At 54.8% G+C, this 17,128-nt stretch overlaps 7 protein-coding genes across 7 annotated transcripts; 3 read left to right on the forward strand and 4 right to left on the reverse strand.

The window, feature by feature from the left end:
• Positions 1-416: 416 nt before the first annotated feature.
• Positions 417-1,353, reverse strand: CCMA1212_007211 (SUR7 family protein FMP45; the record flags this gene model as incomplete). The annotated part of the gene is made up of 3 exons (XM_073704384.1): positions 417-654; positions 731-1,214; positions 1,338-1,353. The coding sequence occupies 3 exons, from the start codon at positions 1,351-1,353 to the stop codon at positions 417-419; spliced, it is 738 nt and encodes a 245-aa protein (XP_073556868.1).
• Positions 1,354-1,798: 445 nt separating this feature from the next.
• Positions 1,799-2,182, forward strand: CCMA1212_007212 (uncharacterized protein; the record flags this gene model as incomplete). Its single annotated transcript, XM_073704385.1, has 1 exon — positions 1,799-2,182. One exon carries the CDS (start codon positions 1,799-1,801, stop codon positions 2,180-2,182), a length of 384 nt encoding a protein of 127 aa, XP_073556869.1.
• A 1,820-nt stretch (positions 2,183-4,002) lies between these two features.
• On the forward strand, positions 4,003-4,977 carry CCMA1212_007213 (uncharacterized protein; the record flags this gene model as incomplete). The annotated part of the gene is made up of 1 exon (XM_073704386.1): positions 4,003-4,977. The coding sequence occupies one exon, from the start codon at positions 4,003-4,005 to the stop codon at positions 4,975-4,977; it is 975 nt and encodes a 324-aa protein (XP_073556870.1).
• A 152-nt stretch (positions 4,978-5,129) lies between these two features.
• On the reverse strand, positions 5,130-6,604 carry CCMA1212_007214 (uncharacterized protein; the record flags this gene model as incomplete). Its single annotated transcript, XM_073704387.1, has 2 exons — positions 5,130-6,226; positions 6,553-6,604. 2 exons carry the CDS (start codon positions 6,602-6,604, stop codon positions 5,130-5,132), a joined length of 1,149 nt encoding a protein of 382 aa, XP_073557217.1.
• Positions 6,605-8,663: 2,059 nt separating this feature from the next.
• Positions 8,664-10,818, forward strand: CCMA1212_007215 (uncharacterized protein; the record flags this gene model as incomplete). The annotated part of the gene is made up of 3 exons (XM_073704388.1): positions 8,664-8,750; positions 8,811-10,471; positions 10,533-10,818. 3 exons carry the CDS (start codon positions 8,664-8,666, stop codon positions 10,816-10,818), a joined length of 2,034 nt encoding a protein of 677 aa, XP_073556858.1.
• A 174-nt stretch (positions 10,819-10,992) lies between these two features.
• On the reverse strand, positions 10,993-11,946 carry CCMA1212_007216 (Putative acetyltransferase; the record flags this gene model as incomplete). The annotated part of the gene is made up of 3 exons (XM_073704389.1): positions 10,993-11,359; positions 11,566-11,688; positions 11,756-11,946. 3 exons carry the CDS (start codon positions 11,944-11,946, stop codon positions 10,993-10,995), a joined length of 681 nt encoding a protein of 226 aa, XP_073556865.1.
• A 637-nt stretch (positions 11,947-12,583) lies between these two features.
• On the reverse strand, positions 12,584-16,074 carry CCMA1212_007217 (Endochitinase A1; the record flags this gene model as incomplete). Its single annotated transcript, XM_073704390.1, has 3 exons — positions 12,584-15,438; positions 15,508-15,952; positions 16,021-16,074. 3 exons carry the CDS (start codon positions 16,072-16,074, stop codon positions 12,584-12,586), a joined length of 3,354 nt encoding a protein of 1,117 aa, XP_073556866.1.
• Between the last annotated feature and the right edge of the window lie 1,054 nt (positions 16,075-17,128).

Genomic DNA, 17,128 nt, shown 5'->3' on the forward strand with positions numbered 1-17,128 from the left:
CCAACCAGACTTTGCCTCCGATGCTGAAATAGTGCTTGAGATGTGCTTCCAGACACCAAACCTACGTTAAGAGCAGAGAATTGTTATATGTAATCAAGTTCATATTGCCTACTGCCAACGAGTGTGGGTATTTTTAACAAAGAATCATGGAACATAAGGTACATAGGTAAGTAAATACACGACGGACGTGCCAATCGATTGGTCCAGTCATATAAACGGTTTGCTTTCTTCTTTCCACATCCATTACCTCAACAGATGAGTCCACCAACCTCGACTTTCTCGATTCCAAGCAGACATTTGACGCATCAAAAGCTGATATGATTAGCATTACTACTTTCTCGTGTTTCTTTTTAGTCGTCATCCGTGTACGTCTTTCTGTATAGAACAATCTCTGGTTGCTGTTGCTGCGGTGACATTTACGAATAATCGTCCTTGACACGACGGCCATCGTACGAGCGGCCGCGCGAGCCAGCTTTTGTGCTGCGCCGACGGGGCAGCGCGAAACCGGTGTTGCTGCGGATGCCGAGGGCGAAGAGGATGACGGCGAAGAGGAGCGCGGCGTAGGAGCCCCAGAGGAAGCCGAATGCGTATGCGCCGATCTGGGCGGAGCGGCCGGCGTCGTGGAAGCGGTTGCGGGCTTCGACGAAGGTGGCGCTGTGGGATTGCGGGTGTTAGCAGTTATTCTCTTTGAGAGTAATCCACGCGATGGCGCCGGGAGGGTTGAACGTACGTTATGAGGGCCACGGCGAGGGAGTACCAGAAGAGCGCAATGGAGGAGACGACAAAGGCCAATGCGGCGCCCAGACGGCCGCAGCAGGAGATGAAGGCGGTGAAGAGGGCGAGGACCTCGAAGAAGAGCGTCATGAGCAGGAAGACCCAGCCAAAGCGCCACATGAAGAAGTAGTGGAAGGAGGTGGTGTGGCTGCCATGGGAGCCGCCGAGGCCGGGGGGGACATTCTGCGCGTTGCTGTCCCAGGCGAAGCCAAAGGGGATGGCGGGGTGGGCGTCGCCGCAGTCCTGGTTGTCGCGGCCGCAGATGAAGAAGTAGGTCCACTGGGAGACGGGGCGGGCGCCGGTGATGCCGCTGGTGTCGGCGCGGAGGTAGTATGTCTTGCGGAAGGGGGTGTCGTTTGCGACGCCGGGGAGGATGATGAACCAGATGAAGAGGATGGAGGTGGAGAGGAGGATGAGGCCGGCGGTGCCCAGGAGGGCGTCTGTGAGGGATGTTAGTGTTGTGTTGTGTTAGAGTGGTGGGAGAGGTGGTGAGGGGGGAGGAATTGGTGGTGATGGTGATGCTGGTTTAGGTACTATGTGGTGTGTAAGAGGGCTAAACGTACTCTTTGGCAACGCCATTGATGCGACTTCTCGACGTGCGATGCTGATGCGAAGAGACGAGAAGGCAGATGGGATGAAGCCTCGGTGAAGCAGTTTGTCGGTGAAGCAGAAAGTGTGACTGCTGTCAGTCGTACGAGGGAAGCGGTGGACGCAAAGATATTAATTATGTCAGTATGCAGGGAAGAGGCGTAGCGATGCCGGATGCTGCAAGTATGATGTCGACAACAGACCGCGTTGCAGGAGACCCCGCTTCAGCTAGGATTGTCGCTATATCATTCACAAGACTCTTAAGGAGATTAAGGATAAGGGTTGTCAGGATGCAAGTTGTGTTGTTTAAAATGTTGGTTCAAGGAAGACGTTGTAAGGGGGTTGACGTGGAAAAGTGGGAGAAGGGAAAAGAAGCTGAAGCCCAAAGGAGAAGAAAACAGAGGCAGGCGGGGCGTGATGATGCAGTGATTGAGCCATGCAACCCACCACAAGACGCCTTCAGCTTCGAAGTTGGGGATACCTAAACCTCATGGTTTACTCGCAAACGACACAGCTGATGCATGTACCGGCTACATCCGGAGCAGCGGCTCCATTCAGCACAGAGTTTCGTAGAATCGACAGCGGGCTGGGCGGTGGTGACGATGTCACTCGCATTTCTGACGATCGCGCTTGTGGTGCAGCTCCCGATGCTAGCGCTGGAGAATGGATGGGGGGGGGAAGGCCCTTATGTGAAGTAGGGCGGGCTAGAGACGGATTGGGGATGGCGGATGGAGATGTGGAGAAGGGCGATGACGACACGGGCAGATGGGAGGTTGATGATGCCTCACCTGTGCACAAAAGGCGAATTGGTATGAAGTAAGTTGACGATACGAGGGCTGAGGTGATGCTGCTGTCATTCCGGTGGAGATGTGGTAGTTGGGACTCGAGGAGGAAACCAACAGCCCGCCTCCATCTGCGGCTCCGGCCGCGCCGTGCTTGGACTGTAAGAAGAATTGGGAAATCAGTTCATCACTCGTTATTGGGGGGCCTGGGAAAGCCCGTCAGCTTTTGGTCCTGTGCCCAACGGGAGCAAAGTATGAACGGAAGTTTATAACATGTCTACTTGCATTGATCTTAGCATGCAAATGCCACAGAGTTTAGAGTCCAAGTCGATGCCATGGAGAGGCACGTGATCCGTGGTTGAAGAAGACCTTCGACAGCTCTTGGAGCATCTGATATAACTTCACTCACTCTTCCTCACTCCAGCAAGGACGATGAACACGCCGCCTATGACCAAGCTCACTGCTGGCGTCATGCATAATGGTCTCGTCAGGGAGCTAGAAGGAGCTGCCAGAGACCGACGACATCGAGTTCCCAGACACTGCCGAGACGTGCGACCGGTGGAAATGCGTGGAGCTGCATAACCACCTGCGCTTCTCGCCACACGAAGCCGACAAGTACCGGATCGACATCCACCAGCGAGACTATTGAGAACTGAAGTACCTTTACTACTGTACCATGATGCGGCGCAGAAGCGGCTGTTGCATTCACGACGACGGCGATGGGCGATGGGCGATGGGCGATGGGCGATGGCGAGGCTACGGCGGACTCTTGCCGGGCTCTACATGGACCTGCTGAGGCACAGTAGGCTTCCATGACGCAGATTAGAGAGCTGAGGCTATCGATCGGCAATCAAGAGTACTATAGTAGAAGCTCGACGCGGAGCTTTTCCAGCCGCACACTGCGCTTCAAGAGGACGAGATGAGGGAGGCACCTCTGCGTAGGGATGCACTCGCGCACCAGCGCCGGACGCCACACAAAGACTCCTCGACTAGGGTAGCAAAAGCGGACTTCCGACAGGCCATCTCAACAGGTTTCATCAAAGGAGGGCATCGCGAGCAGGACGAGGTCTCGCGCAAAGACGGGCGCGGGTGTCACAAAACATGGCCGCCAACGTCGACGTTGAAGCTTACACAGTGATGAGATCCAAGGCATCGGAGATGATCGGACATGTGGATGCGGTCCTCATTCTCTGAAGCTCTATGCCATTGACCGTCTGGACGTGCCTGTGAAAGGTCAAAGATTCTCAAGAGGCGCCTTAGTGTTGCAGTTGTCTGCTGTTGAGGCATCAAGACTTGTCATTGCACTTCAAGAGTCTTTCCATCTATGCCTGATGGAAGCCAGATATGTCTCTTCTGCGCTACGAGCTGAGAGCCCATGCAGAAGTCCTGTTATATCCAACGCCATCACATTCCAAGCTTGTTTTCATCCATCACACCAACTGTCCCAGTCGGCGTTCCGTCCTTGGAGCAAAAGTTGCTAGCCTAGGTACTTGTAGCAAGTTCAATGGCCTTTGATGTCATACACAGCAGAGACAGCTGGTGATGCGCAGCCGGCAATGGATGAGGCGCCAGTGATGTGCTTGCTAGAGATCAATTGACAGCCACCTGACTGGAAGCCTCGCGCCACCAAACGACCGTCTATTTGACCATTCCACGATTTGCAGCCGGGCTTGGATTGGACTCGTCACCAGGTTCGCCAGCAGCGTCACGTCAGCAGCATCCACCACCTCAGCCTTAGCGTCTGCCGGGCGCTAGCATCGGCAAGGTAAGGCAACGTGCATCAACACCTGCTCAGCTCTTTTTTACTTACTGCGTCTTCCTCCAGGTGCTTCATGCACTCAATCGGCCCAGTCACAAGATGTGGCACGTGCCGCGTTTGCAGTGGAGGACAGCAGCAGCAGCAGCAGCGTCGAGATGCCATCAGTTGCAAAGGGGCGCTCCGTCCATTGGAAGTAGACGATGGCAGACGACGACAACGACGACAACGACGACAACGACGCCTTCAAAAGCTTCCCTGCTCGAGCACCGGCATCTCATCGGAGACGAGTCCACCGGCCTGACGAGCTATGAAGCCGCCGAGGACGCCCAGGAGCAGCATCGCGCCCGCTTCCTGACCTGGAAGGGCCTTCCCGAGAAGTCGAGGGCAGCCGAAGACTGTCCCCGGCCTCTTCTGCTATCCTTTGAATCGACACCAACCTTCACCCTGGGCCGTCGACAAGAGGATCTCACCGAGGAGCAAAGGGCGCATCTGGAGCGGCCACTGGACGTTCATCTCTTACGGTATCCCGAGCCCATCAACAGGGTCTTCCATCCCCTGGTCAAAAAAACGAACCGTGGAGGCCTCACCACGTATCACGGCCCCGGGCAGCTTGTCCTCTGGCCGGTGTTGGACATGCACTCCTCTCTCTACCCCAAGTACAGCGTCTCTACATTTGCCAGCCACCTCGAGGCGACAACGCAACAATTCCTCTCCGAACTATTCGACATCAAGACCTACACCAACCGCGACGAGCCGGGCGTCTGGGTCCACGCATCGTCCGGCCAGCCGCGCAAGATTGCGGCTCTGGGGGTCCACCACCGGCGGTACGTCACGGCGCTCGGCACGGCCATCAACATCGACGTCGCCGTCAAAGGCGCCGAGGGGGTGAATCCGTGGGCTCGGTTCGTGCCGTGCGGGCTCGAGGGGAAGCTAGCGACGTCTGTTGTTGCGGAGCTGGGGGGCGCTGCGCAGGGCATGTCGTTTGATTTGAGGGACTTGGCGCGGCGATGGGCTGCGATTTTTGAGGAGGGATTGGTGGATGCTTCGAGAAGGGGTGCTGATTTGGGGCGGTGACATGATGCTGTCAAGTTAGAGGAGGAGGATATGGTCCTATGCGTCAGCGGAGAGGAAGCTTGACTGTATACATACGCTGCCTTTTATTGCTTCAAGTGATGAGCCGCGAGGCTTCTACCACTTTCGGGTGAGTGACTAACATGGCGATGGCATCAAACGAAACGCCGCCAGTCACAATCCAGCTCCTTGTTCAACTCTTCAATAAGCTCGCAGTCCAGCTCATCATCCCGCAGCGGTGGCGGCTCCTCATAATGATCACATTTCCTCGTTCTCTTCTCCGACTCCGTGAGGCCACCCAATGTCTCGTCGTCCCCCCAGCGGCTCAAAAGCCAGCATTTGAAGGTATTCTTCCGCTGGAACAGCGGATACACCCAGCTCCGGAACTCATATGGAAACTCGGACCAGAATCTATCCCGCGGACTCGCAGGCCGGTCCATCTTTTCGTGCACGATCCAGCACTTGTGGTGCGTGAGAACAACCGCCTCATTAAAATCAAACAAGACCACCCTATCAACCGACTGCGAAACCAAGTCCAGTCCCGTGAGCATGACGTTTCTCGGGGCCAGATCGTCCTGGGCTACATTATAGTATCGCAATGCAGCAGCGGCCTCCAACACGCGCGCAAAAGCATCCAGACGGACCCGCAGAGAGAGCTTGAGGTGTTCTTTGCTCTCGAGCAAAGAGAACATGGTGCGGCCCTCCAGCGCCTCGAGCAGAATCATGTGCACCGGTCTTGTTGTCTCTTCGCCGCCGCCATGCGCCATCATGTCAAAGATCCAGGACCCCAAGTACTTTGGCGTAAAGCGGCCGTCTTGGCGACACCTTTTCAGCTCCGTGTACGCAGCGGCTTCTCGTCTGTAGTCGTGCTCCGCCAGCCAGGTCACGTCCACCGGAACTTCCTCTGCGTCCGCGAAGGCATAGCAGAGAGGGTCGTAGATCTTGGCGACGTACGCTGTGGTTTGGTCGTCGTCGAGGTGGCAGCGCACGAGCTGGGCGCCGCGGCCGTCGCCGCAGGCGATTTGGCTGGTGATGTGCAGCTGGTGCGAATGTTTGGGAGTGTTGTTGGTCTTTGAGGGGCGAGTGAGTCTGTTGCGCAGACACCAGGTTAGTTTGGTGTATCGCCTGAGGGTCTTGCCATCGGCTTTTGATGGGCAGCCGGTGCTGGGGAGGTAGCCGTGGCCGTAGGGGTCTGCTGGGGCGTGCTCTTGGATGGAGAGGGTAGGGGGGGCTGGGCGTAGGGGACGGGGCGCTGTGGGTGAGGGTTTTGTTCTTTGGGGTCTGGATAGAGCTGGTTGATGAGCATGATGGGTGGGAAGAGAGAATGGGAGGCAAATGGGATGAATTGGCAGCTCAGGGTTTGGTATACCTTGGAAAGTTGGGTAGATGAAGCCTAAAGGGCGCCGATTCAACTCATCTTTTACACGCAGTAAGCGCGTCACTCTCGGCCAAGGGGGGCGTATCATGTGAAATATACCTGCACAGAGATGTGAAACCAACGAAGAAGAAAAACGAAATATAGTAGAACAAACAATTGATGGACTCCAAAGGGGCGTCGTCAATATCGCACGTACATACCGTTACGCTCAGAGGCTTCATGACTTGAACTAAACTTCATCATGGCCACCATTGCTCCACCCCGGTATGCCGTGCCGACAGTTCCTACGACTACCTTACGTCTAGATTCGTCCACCAGCCAGTCGTGCATGTTCTTCACGACAGTTTCTTCTGGTGGCATTGAGGTTTTTGTTCGCACAAATTGCTTCGGCTGTTACATGGTGATGATTGAGGAGATGCCTGCTGGCAAATGGCATATACCTTACGCGGAGCCCCTTGCCCAATTGTAATGGAGCAAGGGGGAACACTCAGGGAAGGAAGAAGGAGATTGCACAAGAAGCACAATCATGTCTAATAGCAGGATGTTCCAGACATTGGTAGGAGAACTCGGCGGCATCATTACATGAACCACGGGACGGAAGTTCTGACTTCATTCGGCTTGATACAGTTGGCTGGACGGGTCTAACCTCACCAACGCGCAGGGCATGACATGACAGAGCATGGGTAGTGGCCAGAAATGAGAAAGTTGGGAAAGGATGAATTGGGAATTTGGGGCAGAGGCCGTTATAGCTGACCTTGATCTCGCTGCATAGCTGTATTTGATCTACATGCATCCATCACCTCGCTATTGTACGAGATAGCTGACCTCAATTACAGCATCGCGGTTGATATACGTGGATGAGAATATCCCCTGGCTTATCTGCCGGATACTGACATGATATCGTTACCAAGAGCTTTGTCTGCTCGTGTTAATTAGCCAGTGTCGATCTCATTTTGAAGAAGATGGCACAATGGATGGAGAAACTTGGTGAACTCGCTGCTATAACTCTGCATTTTCGAGTGACAGCCTATTGTTGTACAGGATCTACCTTATACTACCCCCACGGTAGATGTGAAGCGGTATCGCCAACGCCTTATTCTATGTCAATCATTGTTGTTACGTGTAATCGCAATCCCCTTTAGTAAGTTCTTCAGCAAGTTCATTAGACAAATGAATTACCTGCCAATTGACGAGTTGAAGCTGGTTTATTTTGTCGTCTCCTCAGTCTTATCAGAGCCGCCATGCCTGATGCCCGAGGCGCAAAAGAGCCGGCCGGGATCGTCCGAAACCGTCTCCCGCTCGGTATTATCAGGTAGCTGGTGTCATTCGTCCTTCATAAGCTTATCTCTCGAATTCCGGGGCGATGGATGACTGGGGTAGAGAGAGTCATCTCTTATCCGTCTCCCTCTCTTATTGCGACCTCATCAACAAAGTAGAGCTGCATCTCCAGAGATACGCAAGATAACAATGCGATTAATTGCCCGGTGACTGTAATCTAGCAGTCTGTTGACTATCATGATTTGTATCCTCGGATCCCTTCACAGCTTCTCCGCGGTTCGTTCATGTCAAAGATGTTAGAGCATGGGGTAATTATCCGGGGGCGCCGTATCTGCCGTTACCGGGATCAACTGCGAGCCCATCTTATCTCTCGGCCTGGCCTTATCTCTCTCGATTTCATCCTCCGACATCCTTCTCATCTTCGAGCCAACCAGAGCCTCACCTCACCAACAGCCGCTGCTGATAAGCATCTTTACCATTCACGCTTTGCCATTTAGCCTGCAGATTGCCTCAGGCAGAGCCTCTGTCCCGTATCAGCTCCCTTGCAGCCGTCAGCGCTGCCCCGGAACTTTGCATCTGATACGCCTCACTGCCGATCGCAGCCCTACCATGGCTCTGGAATGCGCGCGGCATGCATCGTCTCTCGCAAGTCATAGTTGGGGCGATCTGAGCGATAGGATCTCTGGCGACTGATGAACCCGGTGCTCCTGGCCTTATCATGTCGCTCAGCTCTGGCCGAGGATCTCAATCGACATAATGGAAGAACTCGCAAAGATGGAGTTGGGGGTTGTCACTCCACGATGAAGATACAGTTGGTCCTGGCGGAGAGAAGCTCTGCCATTGTCCGGCGCTCGCCGAATCTGCGATAGCCATGATCGGATGCAGAGCACCTAGATAACACCACTTCCAAGATGCTGGTATCTATAGATCTTGTCTGCCGCCGAATGTGGCCAGATGGTTCGCCTTTACATATGAGACATCGTCGTATGAGACATCCAGCTTTTCTGGCAAAGCAAAAATCCTAGCCAGAATCATGTCGGGCTCGAGCTCAACCCCGCTGAGCCAGGCCTATGGCTATGGCATTGTCCTCGGCCTCGGCTTTGCATTTGCCATTCTGATGGTGAGATATGCTTGAGCCATCTCAGACTCGCTTCGGAAAGATACTAACTCACTGACGCAGATTTCCCTTACTCACATTCTCAAACGGTTCAACAATGAGGTCCAAACGTCTGAAATGTTCAACACAGCTGGCCGTACCGTCAAATCCGGCCTGGTTGCCTCGGCGGTTGTCTCCTCCTGGACCTGGGCAGCAACTCTCTTGCAGAGCTCCGGCGTGTGTTACCGATATGGCGTCTCCGGTCCCTTCTGGTACGCTTCTGGCGCCACTGTTCAGATTCTGCTGTTCGCTACAATAGCCATCACCCTCAAGAAGCGAGCACCAAATGCGCACACGTTCCTGGAAGTCATCAAGGCCAGATACGGCAAGGCCGCGCACTTTACGTTTATCGTCTTCGGCCTCATGACCAACATGTTGGTCTCTCTCATGCTCATCACCGGAGGCGCGGCAACGGTCAATGCGTTGACCGGGATGCATGCCGTAGCGGCCATCTTCCTCATTCCCATCCCCGTGGTGGCTTACACGGTTTCTGGCGGCCTCAAGGCCACGTTCATTACCGACTACATCCACACGTTTGCCGTTCTCATCATCATCATGATCTTTGCGCTCAAGACCTACGCCACCTCGGATGTCCTTGGCAGTCCGTCGGCCGTGTACGATCTGCTCGTCAAAGCCGCCCAGGCCCACCCCGTCTCCGGCAACCGCGACGGCAGCTACCTCACCATGAAGTCCCAGGGCGGCGCCATCTTCTTCGTCATCAACATCGTTGGAAACTTCGGCACCGTGTTCCTAGACAACGGTTATTATAACAAAAGCATAGCAGCCTCTCCTATTCACGCTTTGCCGGGATATATCATGGGGGGTGCGGCGTGGTTTGCGATTCCGTGGTTGACGGCGACGACGCTCGGCCTTGCGGCCCTGGCGCTCGAATCCAGCCCCCAATTCCCGACGTACCCGAACCGCCTGACAGACTCGGAGGTCTCAGCTGGATTGGCTCTGCCTTATGCTGCGGTAGCCCTCATGGGCAAGGGTGGTGCCATTGCCACCCTCATTATGCTGTTCTTGGCCGTCACATCAGCTTTCAGTGCTGAGCTGGTCGCAACGTCCACCATCTTCACATACGACATCTACCGCACGTATTTCCGACCTAGTGCCAGCAGCAAGAGCCTTGTGTGGATGTCTCACATGAGCATGGTGGCTTACATGCTTGTTGTCTGCTGCATCTCCACAGGCCTGTGGTATAACGGCATCTCCATGGGCTATCTCTATCTGCTCATGGGCGTGCTCATCTCAGCTGCTGTGATCCCCGCGACCTTGACCCTGCTCTGGAACGGCCAGAATCGCTGGGCAGCGGTAATCTCTCCCATTCTGGGCACCATCTGTGCCATCGTTGCCTGGCTCGTCACTGCCAGGAAGACGTGCGGCAAGCTGGATGTCGACTGCACGGGGTCAAACGATCCAATGCTTGCTGGCAACGTGACCGCGCTACTGGCTCCCGTCGTCTTCGTGCCGCTGCTGAGCCTCGTGTTCGGTCTGGACAAGTACGATTGGCAGTCCATGATGGAGATTCGAAAAGTGGATGACCACGGCATGATCCAGGCGTCAGGCCTTGACAGCGAAGCGCAAAGAGAGTTGGAGCGGAACCAGGAGCGGACCGAATCCGAGGAAGAGCGCCGGAAGCTTAACAAGGCATTCAAGATTGCGTGCTTTGTTACTGTATTCATGTAAGCCATCTAATGCCCAGACATCCCTTTTGAGCGGTGCGCCGTCACTAACATAAAACAGGGCACTCGCGTTCCTCATCCTTTGGCCGATGCCCATGTACGGCTCTGGCTACGTCTTCTCCAAATCTTTCTTCACCGGCTGGGTGACTGTGGGCATCATCTGGATCTTTTGCTCGTTCATCTGCGTCGGGCTGTACCCCATCTGGGAGAGCAGAGCGACGCTGACCAGGGTGCTCAGGGGCATTGCCACGGGCAAGGCGGCGCCAGTGGTCACCGTGGCTGAGGAGAGCGAGGACAGTGGAACGATGACGCCTGAGAAGGAAGGGATGAAGGAAGGGTCTATTTAGGTTCCCATACAAGATACCCGGCTCTATCGCCACTATCCGAGTCACGGCTCGCTAATTCAACGATTTATACTGCATATTCTGCCTCGCTGATCCACGGTTTTATACTGCATATTCTATCAATGGCCCAAACACGGCTCTTCCAGTCTTTCACCACAGCCCATCCATACACACCCCCTATCCACTCCCATTCACCTTCTCCTTCTCATCAACCGTCCTCCTCAGCACCCTCGCCGGATTCCCCGCAACAACAACCCCCTCGGGCACATCCCTCGTCACGACGCTCCCCGCGCCAACCACACTCCCCCTTCCAATCGTCACCCCCGGCAGCACCGTCACGCCGCCTCCGAGCCAGCAGTCCTCCCCTACGACAATGGGCTTCCCGGATTCCGGGCCGCGGGTGCCGTTGCGCACGCGGTGGTCGAGCGGGTGCGTGCCCGAGTAGAAGCTGCAGTTGGGGCCGACGAGGGTGCGGGCGCCGACGGAGATGGGGCAGGTGTCGATGAAGGTGCTGTTTGAGTTGACGAAGACGTTTGGGCCGAGTCTTTTTTTTTATTTATTTATTTAACGATATGATGAGATTTTTGTGTGTGGGAGATTTTCTGGAGGGTTGAGGGGGATGAGGTGTATGTGTGTGATGAGGTTGGATGGGAAATGGGTTTGAGGGAGGGTATGAGAGTGAGTGAGGGTTGAGATGGAAAAGGGGGAAAAGAGGAGGAGCAGGAGGAGGAGGAGGAGGGTAAAACGTACTTTACGTTGTAGCCATAGTCCATCTTCAGCGGTCCTTCCACCCACGGATAATCCTCCAGCAAAACCTCGTCTTCCTCTTCCGTAGCGGCTTTCTCAGGCAAAGGCTCAGAGTCCCTAGTGATCCTACAAAACACACATCAACAAACCACCACAAACACACCCAGAAAAAAAGGGGGGGGGGGAAACATACTCCTTCCACATCTCAACCAACTCCCTCCTCGTCGGATCCTCAGCAGAATTCAACCTCCTGCACGCCCTCGCGCAGCGCTTCCTGTCCTGGATGAGGTCCGGCGTGAAGGCGTAGTAGAGCTCGCCGCGGGCCATGCGGAGCTTGTTTTCGACGAGGTCGATTGGTGTGCCGTCGGGGGATTGGGCTGCCATCTTTTTTAATGTTTCTATACAGATTTTGGAGTTTGAGGTCTAAGGGTAGTATGTGTTCTTGGTGGGAATAGATGGGATCGATCTTTGGTGAGATGGTTGCAGGCGAAGGATGAACAGGCAGAGAGTGCGGGGGAAGATGTGTGTGTACATCAGTCAGTAGTGCCGGGTTTAACATGAGCTCTGGATAGGTAGTTGAGATGAAGTGGGCCTTGATGGTTGCAATGACCATCAGCAACAGTAACTTGATTCAGAGACACAAGTTCGGGACCAACGCAATTGTCGTCTTCGAGTCTATATCCTAAGGAATCTCAGCCACACCTCTACACATACAAGCGAGCAATCACAGAGACCAGCCAATGAGGTAAACATCTAACATATTGAAACCCGGATGCGCTCCGTAAATGGCTGAGAAATCATCGTCATAAGCTAAGGTATACAGCAAGTCTTACACATATCCAGACCGTATCGACATAAAGAAAAAAAAGCATGTAATAAAGAAGTGCCTCATCAGCCCAAGATACAGGGCCCAGAGGACTTGTCTGAAATAAGAATGTCTGAAAAGAAAATGGCTCTATTGGGAAATCCATCCATAAACCGCACAAAATTGGATCATGTCTAGTTTTACCGACTGGTTGCCTTACAGAACAAAGACCTGGGCAGCCATCACAATAGTCAGGCCAACCAAGCTGGCACCCATCACAGAGGCGGTGTTTGCTTCGGGGATGCCGGGGATCGAAGAGGGCCCAACGGGCACGCCGCTCCAGCTTCCAGAAGGCGCCGCACTGCCGGAACCACTGGTAGGGTAGCTGGCAGATCCCGCAGAAGTCGTCGGCTTGCTAGGAGAGCCGGGGGCAACACTGCTTCCAGCAGGGGAACCTTGGGGAACCCCGACAGAAGTAGCAGGCTTGACGAGCGTCTGGATGCTGCTGGAGGCAGTAGGATACGCAGCCTCCACGACCGGGCCAACCAAAGAGGGCTGTCCAACTTCCGTGTTCTGAGGGAATACGACACTGCCGGGTCCGACAGGCGTGGCCGTTGCCGTCACGGGGCACACAGTGGTGTACCAGGGGATCGTCTCAGTCGTCACCTGGTTCGCTGGGCAGTCGACCACTCCAGGGGCACAAGAAGTGATGGTGTAGACTCTGGTCGTGTACACCGTGCTGGTTGTCCAAGGCTGGGGGGCCTCCGTCGTCACCGTAGGCGCGGCGGTCTGGGTTGCCTCGCTGACGGGGCAGACGGTGGTGTACAGGGCAATTGTCTCCGTGGTCACATAACCTCCAGCCGGGCAGTCGGTCACGTAGGCCGGGCACTTGGTAACGGTGTGTACAGACGTGGTATAGACAACGCTCGTCGTCAGGGAAGCGGACACAGAGACAACAGGAGTTATCAGAGTTGAGCTGCGAGTAATTGTCGAGTTGGACCATCTGCTTGTCGTCGTGGGGTACAAGACGGCAGCAGAGGTGGAAGTGGAAGCTTCAACCAAGGAAGTCGCGTCTCTACCAACGTTGGAGCTAGAAGCCGACACGCCGGGCTTGCTCGAAGTCGAGACCTTCGAGGTGGTAGAAGCCTTGGACGTGGTGGACGTGGTGCTTGGCTTCGCAGTGGTAGACGCCTTGGTGGAGGTCGTTGCCTTTGCGCTGACTTTGGAGGTACTGCTGGCCTTTGACGTGGAGCTCGCCTTGGAAGCAGAGCTCACTTTGATGCTGCTCGCCTTTGAAGTTGTGGAAGCCTTGGACGTAGAAGCAGCCTTGGAAGTCGTCGAAGCCTTGGTTGACACCTTGGAGGTGGAAGCAGCCTTGGAGGTGGTCGAAGGCTTGGAGCTTGTTGACGCTTTAGACGTCGACGAAGCCTTGGAAGTGGAGCTTGCCTTGGAGGTTGCAGACACCTTGGAAGTAGAAGCGGGCTTAGAGGTTGTCGAAGCCTTGGATGTCGTGCTTGCCTTTGAAGTTGTAGATGCCTTGGAGGTAGCCTTGAACGTTGACGACGCTTTGGTGGTTGAGGAAGCTTTAATGCTTGAAGCCTTGGAGGTCGTGGACACCTTGGAAGTGGAAGACACCTTGGAAGTCGTCGAAGGCTTGGAGGTTGTGGACGCTTTAGAGGTCGACGAAGCCTTGGACGTCGTGGAAGCCTTGGACGTCGTGGAAGCCTTGGACGTCGTGGAAGCCTTGGACGTCGTGGAAGCCTTGGACGTCGTGGAAGCCTTGGACGTCGTGGAAGCCTTGGACGTCGTGGAAGCCTTGGACGTCGTGGAAGCCTTGGACGTCGTGGAAGCCTTGGACGTCGTGGAAGCCTTGGACGTCGTGGAAGCCTTGGACGTCGTGGAAGCCTTGGACGTCGTGGAAGCCTTGGACGTCGTGGAAGCCTTGGACGTCGTGGAAGCCTTGGACGTCGTGGAAGCCTTGGACGTCGTGGAAGCCTTGGACGTCGTGGAAGCCTTGGACGTCGTGCAAGCCTTAGACGTCGTGCTCACCTTGGAAGTCGTAGACGCCTTTGAGGTGGTCGAAGCCTTTGAGGTGGTCGAAGCCTTCGAGGTGGTCGAAGCCTTGGATGTCGTGGAAGCCTTGGAAGTGGTCGAAGCCTTAGACGTCGTGCTCACCTTGGAAGTCGTAGACGCCTTTGAGGTGGTCGAAGCCTTTGAGGTGGTCGAAGCCTTCGAGGTGGTCGAAGCCTTGGATGTCGTGGAAGCCTTGGAAGTGGTCGAAGCCTTAGACGTCGTGCTCACCTTGGAAGTCGTAGACGCCTTCGAGGTGGTCGAAGCCTTTGAGGTTGTGGAAGCCTTAGAGGTGGTCGAAGCCTTTGAGGTCGTGGAAGCCTTGGATGTCGTGGAAGCCTTCGAGGTCGTGGAAGCCTTGGAGGTGGTCGAAGCCTTTGAGGTTGTGGAAGCCTTCGAGGTTGAAGACGCCTTCGAGGTCGTGGAAGCCGTGGTGGTGCTGGAAGCCTTGGTGGTCGAAGCCGTGGTCGAAGAAGCGGCAGTCGTGCTTGAGACGGTAGACGTGGTGGAGGTGGTAGTAGGAATGGGATCGCATCCGTACTGCAGCGCGTCCAGTGCCCATTGGTTGAAAGACGTTCCATTGATGTTGTTGACCAGACCACGAGACAGATCCCACAGCGACAGTCCACCAAAGTGCGGCCTATCCTTGTACTGGCAGACCAGTTCCTTCATCGCAATCGGGTCAATGTAGCCTGACTGACCAACCTCCTGAATAGCGGGAAGACCAATGTACAGCTTGGCCGATTTGCTCTTGGCGCTGCCAGCAATCACGGCCTCCCAGTCATCGTAGTTGAACTTGTCGCCAGCGGTGTTGCCGGGAATGGCGTCACAGACCGGGTTGTTGTAGAACTGGATAAACAGCTTGTCGAAGGCCGCCTGCTGAATCATGTCCTTCATGACAAAGTACTGAGGATTAGTAGGGCATTGAGGAGCACCGGTGATCAGCATGGAGGAGTCGAGAGAACGGAATGTGTCAATCATCTGGATGTAGGGTCCATTGGCTATTGTGTGATTAGTTGATGGCAATCAATGACCCGAGGGGTTGGACAAGTAAAGGGGTGAAATCTTACGAAAGTCTGCCTCGATATCGAAGTCGAAGCCATCGACGGAGGTATGGGCGCCCGTAGTGATATCGTCAAATGGGCGAGGGCCAGTGTAGTTGGCATTGTAAGGGCCAAAAGCATTGTAAAGGAATGTAGCAAAGTCGGTTGCTGTTCCGTTGTCTCCCACAAAGTAGTTGGAAGTGACAGCGTTGTATACGCCTCCGATACTCAGAATAACCTTGACACCTTTGGACCTGCAGTAGGGAATATCTGACTGGAGGGACATGCAATGGCTCAAGAGTTTTGATGGCAAGCCAAGGTTGCCTGGGTAAGACTCTGCCCAACAGTTGGGTCCAAAGTTGAGACTGGGATATCCAGAGGCATCAGGAGCACCGTTGACAAATCCAAGGGTGATGGAATCAACGCCACTATCACAGTGAGGTCGGATGCCCTCAGTAGTAGTATATTGGCCCTAAACACCGTCAGCGATTCGTCCAGTGATCGAAATGTGAATAGGCGAGCCAGCTATGAGGGACGTACCCAGTAGCCGTTGAGAAGGCCAACGGCGGCAAGACCAGCGGAAGCGGAAACCATGTTGAAAGGACTGACTGGCTCGATTATACTAGAAAAAGACTGTAAGGCGGCCGAAGCCTGTGAGACAATGAGTGTGGTGATGATCAAAGATCAACGAAAGGACGCAAACGAAGCCGTCTGCAACTTGGCCTAGGAACCGAGCCGTCTCTGAGGTTGACAGAGCTTGAGTTGATGAAGAAGACAGAAAGAAGAAGAAGGGGAGGAGGGAATAGGCAACGGCTGGAAAGCCGCCACCCATGTTTTAGCTGCCCACACTTCTTCTGGCTCGACTGTGAATGAACTAACAACTCGGCCCATTACCCAAAGTGCATCATCGTGGACTCGGCCATTTCCTTTCTCGGCCTCCCCTAGGGCCTCACCTCACTAAGCCCACTTGACTGCACCGCGGGACTGGGCTCATATGCGCGTTTGGTCTTGGCTAATTTTCTGGAGTAAGCTATGACAGGAGGCTGGCTCCATGAAGCCTAGTAGTTTGCCCATGCATACAGATTTGTGGCCACTCAACAAACGGCAAGATGGTGGGCACATCATGGCGGAGGGCACATGGGCAGGGCGGCCAACGCTGCAGAATCCAGGAACAGGCATCGCGGTTTCTGCTCTCTGGAACCGAAGGCTCGGCCAACAGCCACCATTGGTCAAGGCTAGGAGTACCGGCCGAGATTGAGCAGCTTGCAATGTGTATTCCCGTTGTATCCGTGGACAGAGACGCTTGGAGCTTGCGGTCTTTTTCGCACGCAACTGAGAACGGCTGGCTGCGTACGGGCCGTTGGTCTTCGCAACCAACAACAAGTACCCTGTCAGCTGTCAGTTTGATTGGCCACTTGTAAGACTACCTAGGTAGCAGTAGTGCTTAGGACGCATAGATAGTCCGAAACTCCCTACAGCTGAAAGCTGAACCTTTCCAATAAGGTAGAGTTGATTCGCAGAAGTACTATATATCGGACCATCAGGGACCGATTTTCACGAACCAGATATCATGTCAACTGGGCTTGAGCGCTCGTCGGCATCCCAGTCAAGAAGCCATCGACACGCCCATGGCTCCTCTCCAGGACCC

Source organism: Trichoderma ghanense, assembly GCF_004382785.1.
Source record: "Trichoderma ghanense strain CCMA-1212 chromosome Unknown scaffold_9, whole genome shotgun sequence".
Taxonomy (NCBI): domain Eukaryota; kingdom Fungi; phylum Ascomycota; class Sordariomycetes; order Hypocreales; family Hypocreaceae; genus Trichoderma; species Trichoderma ghanense.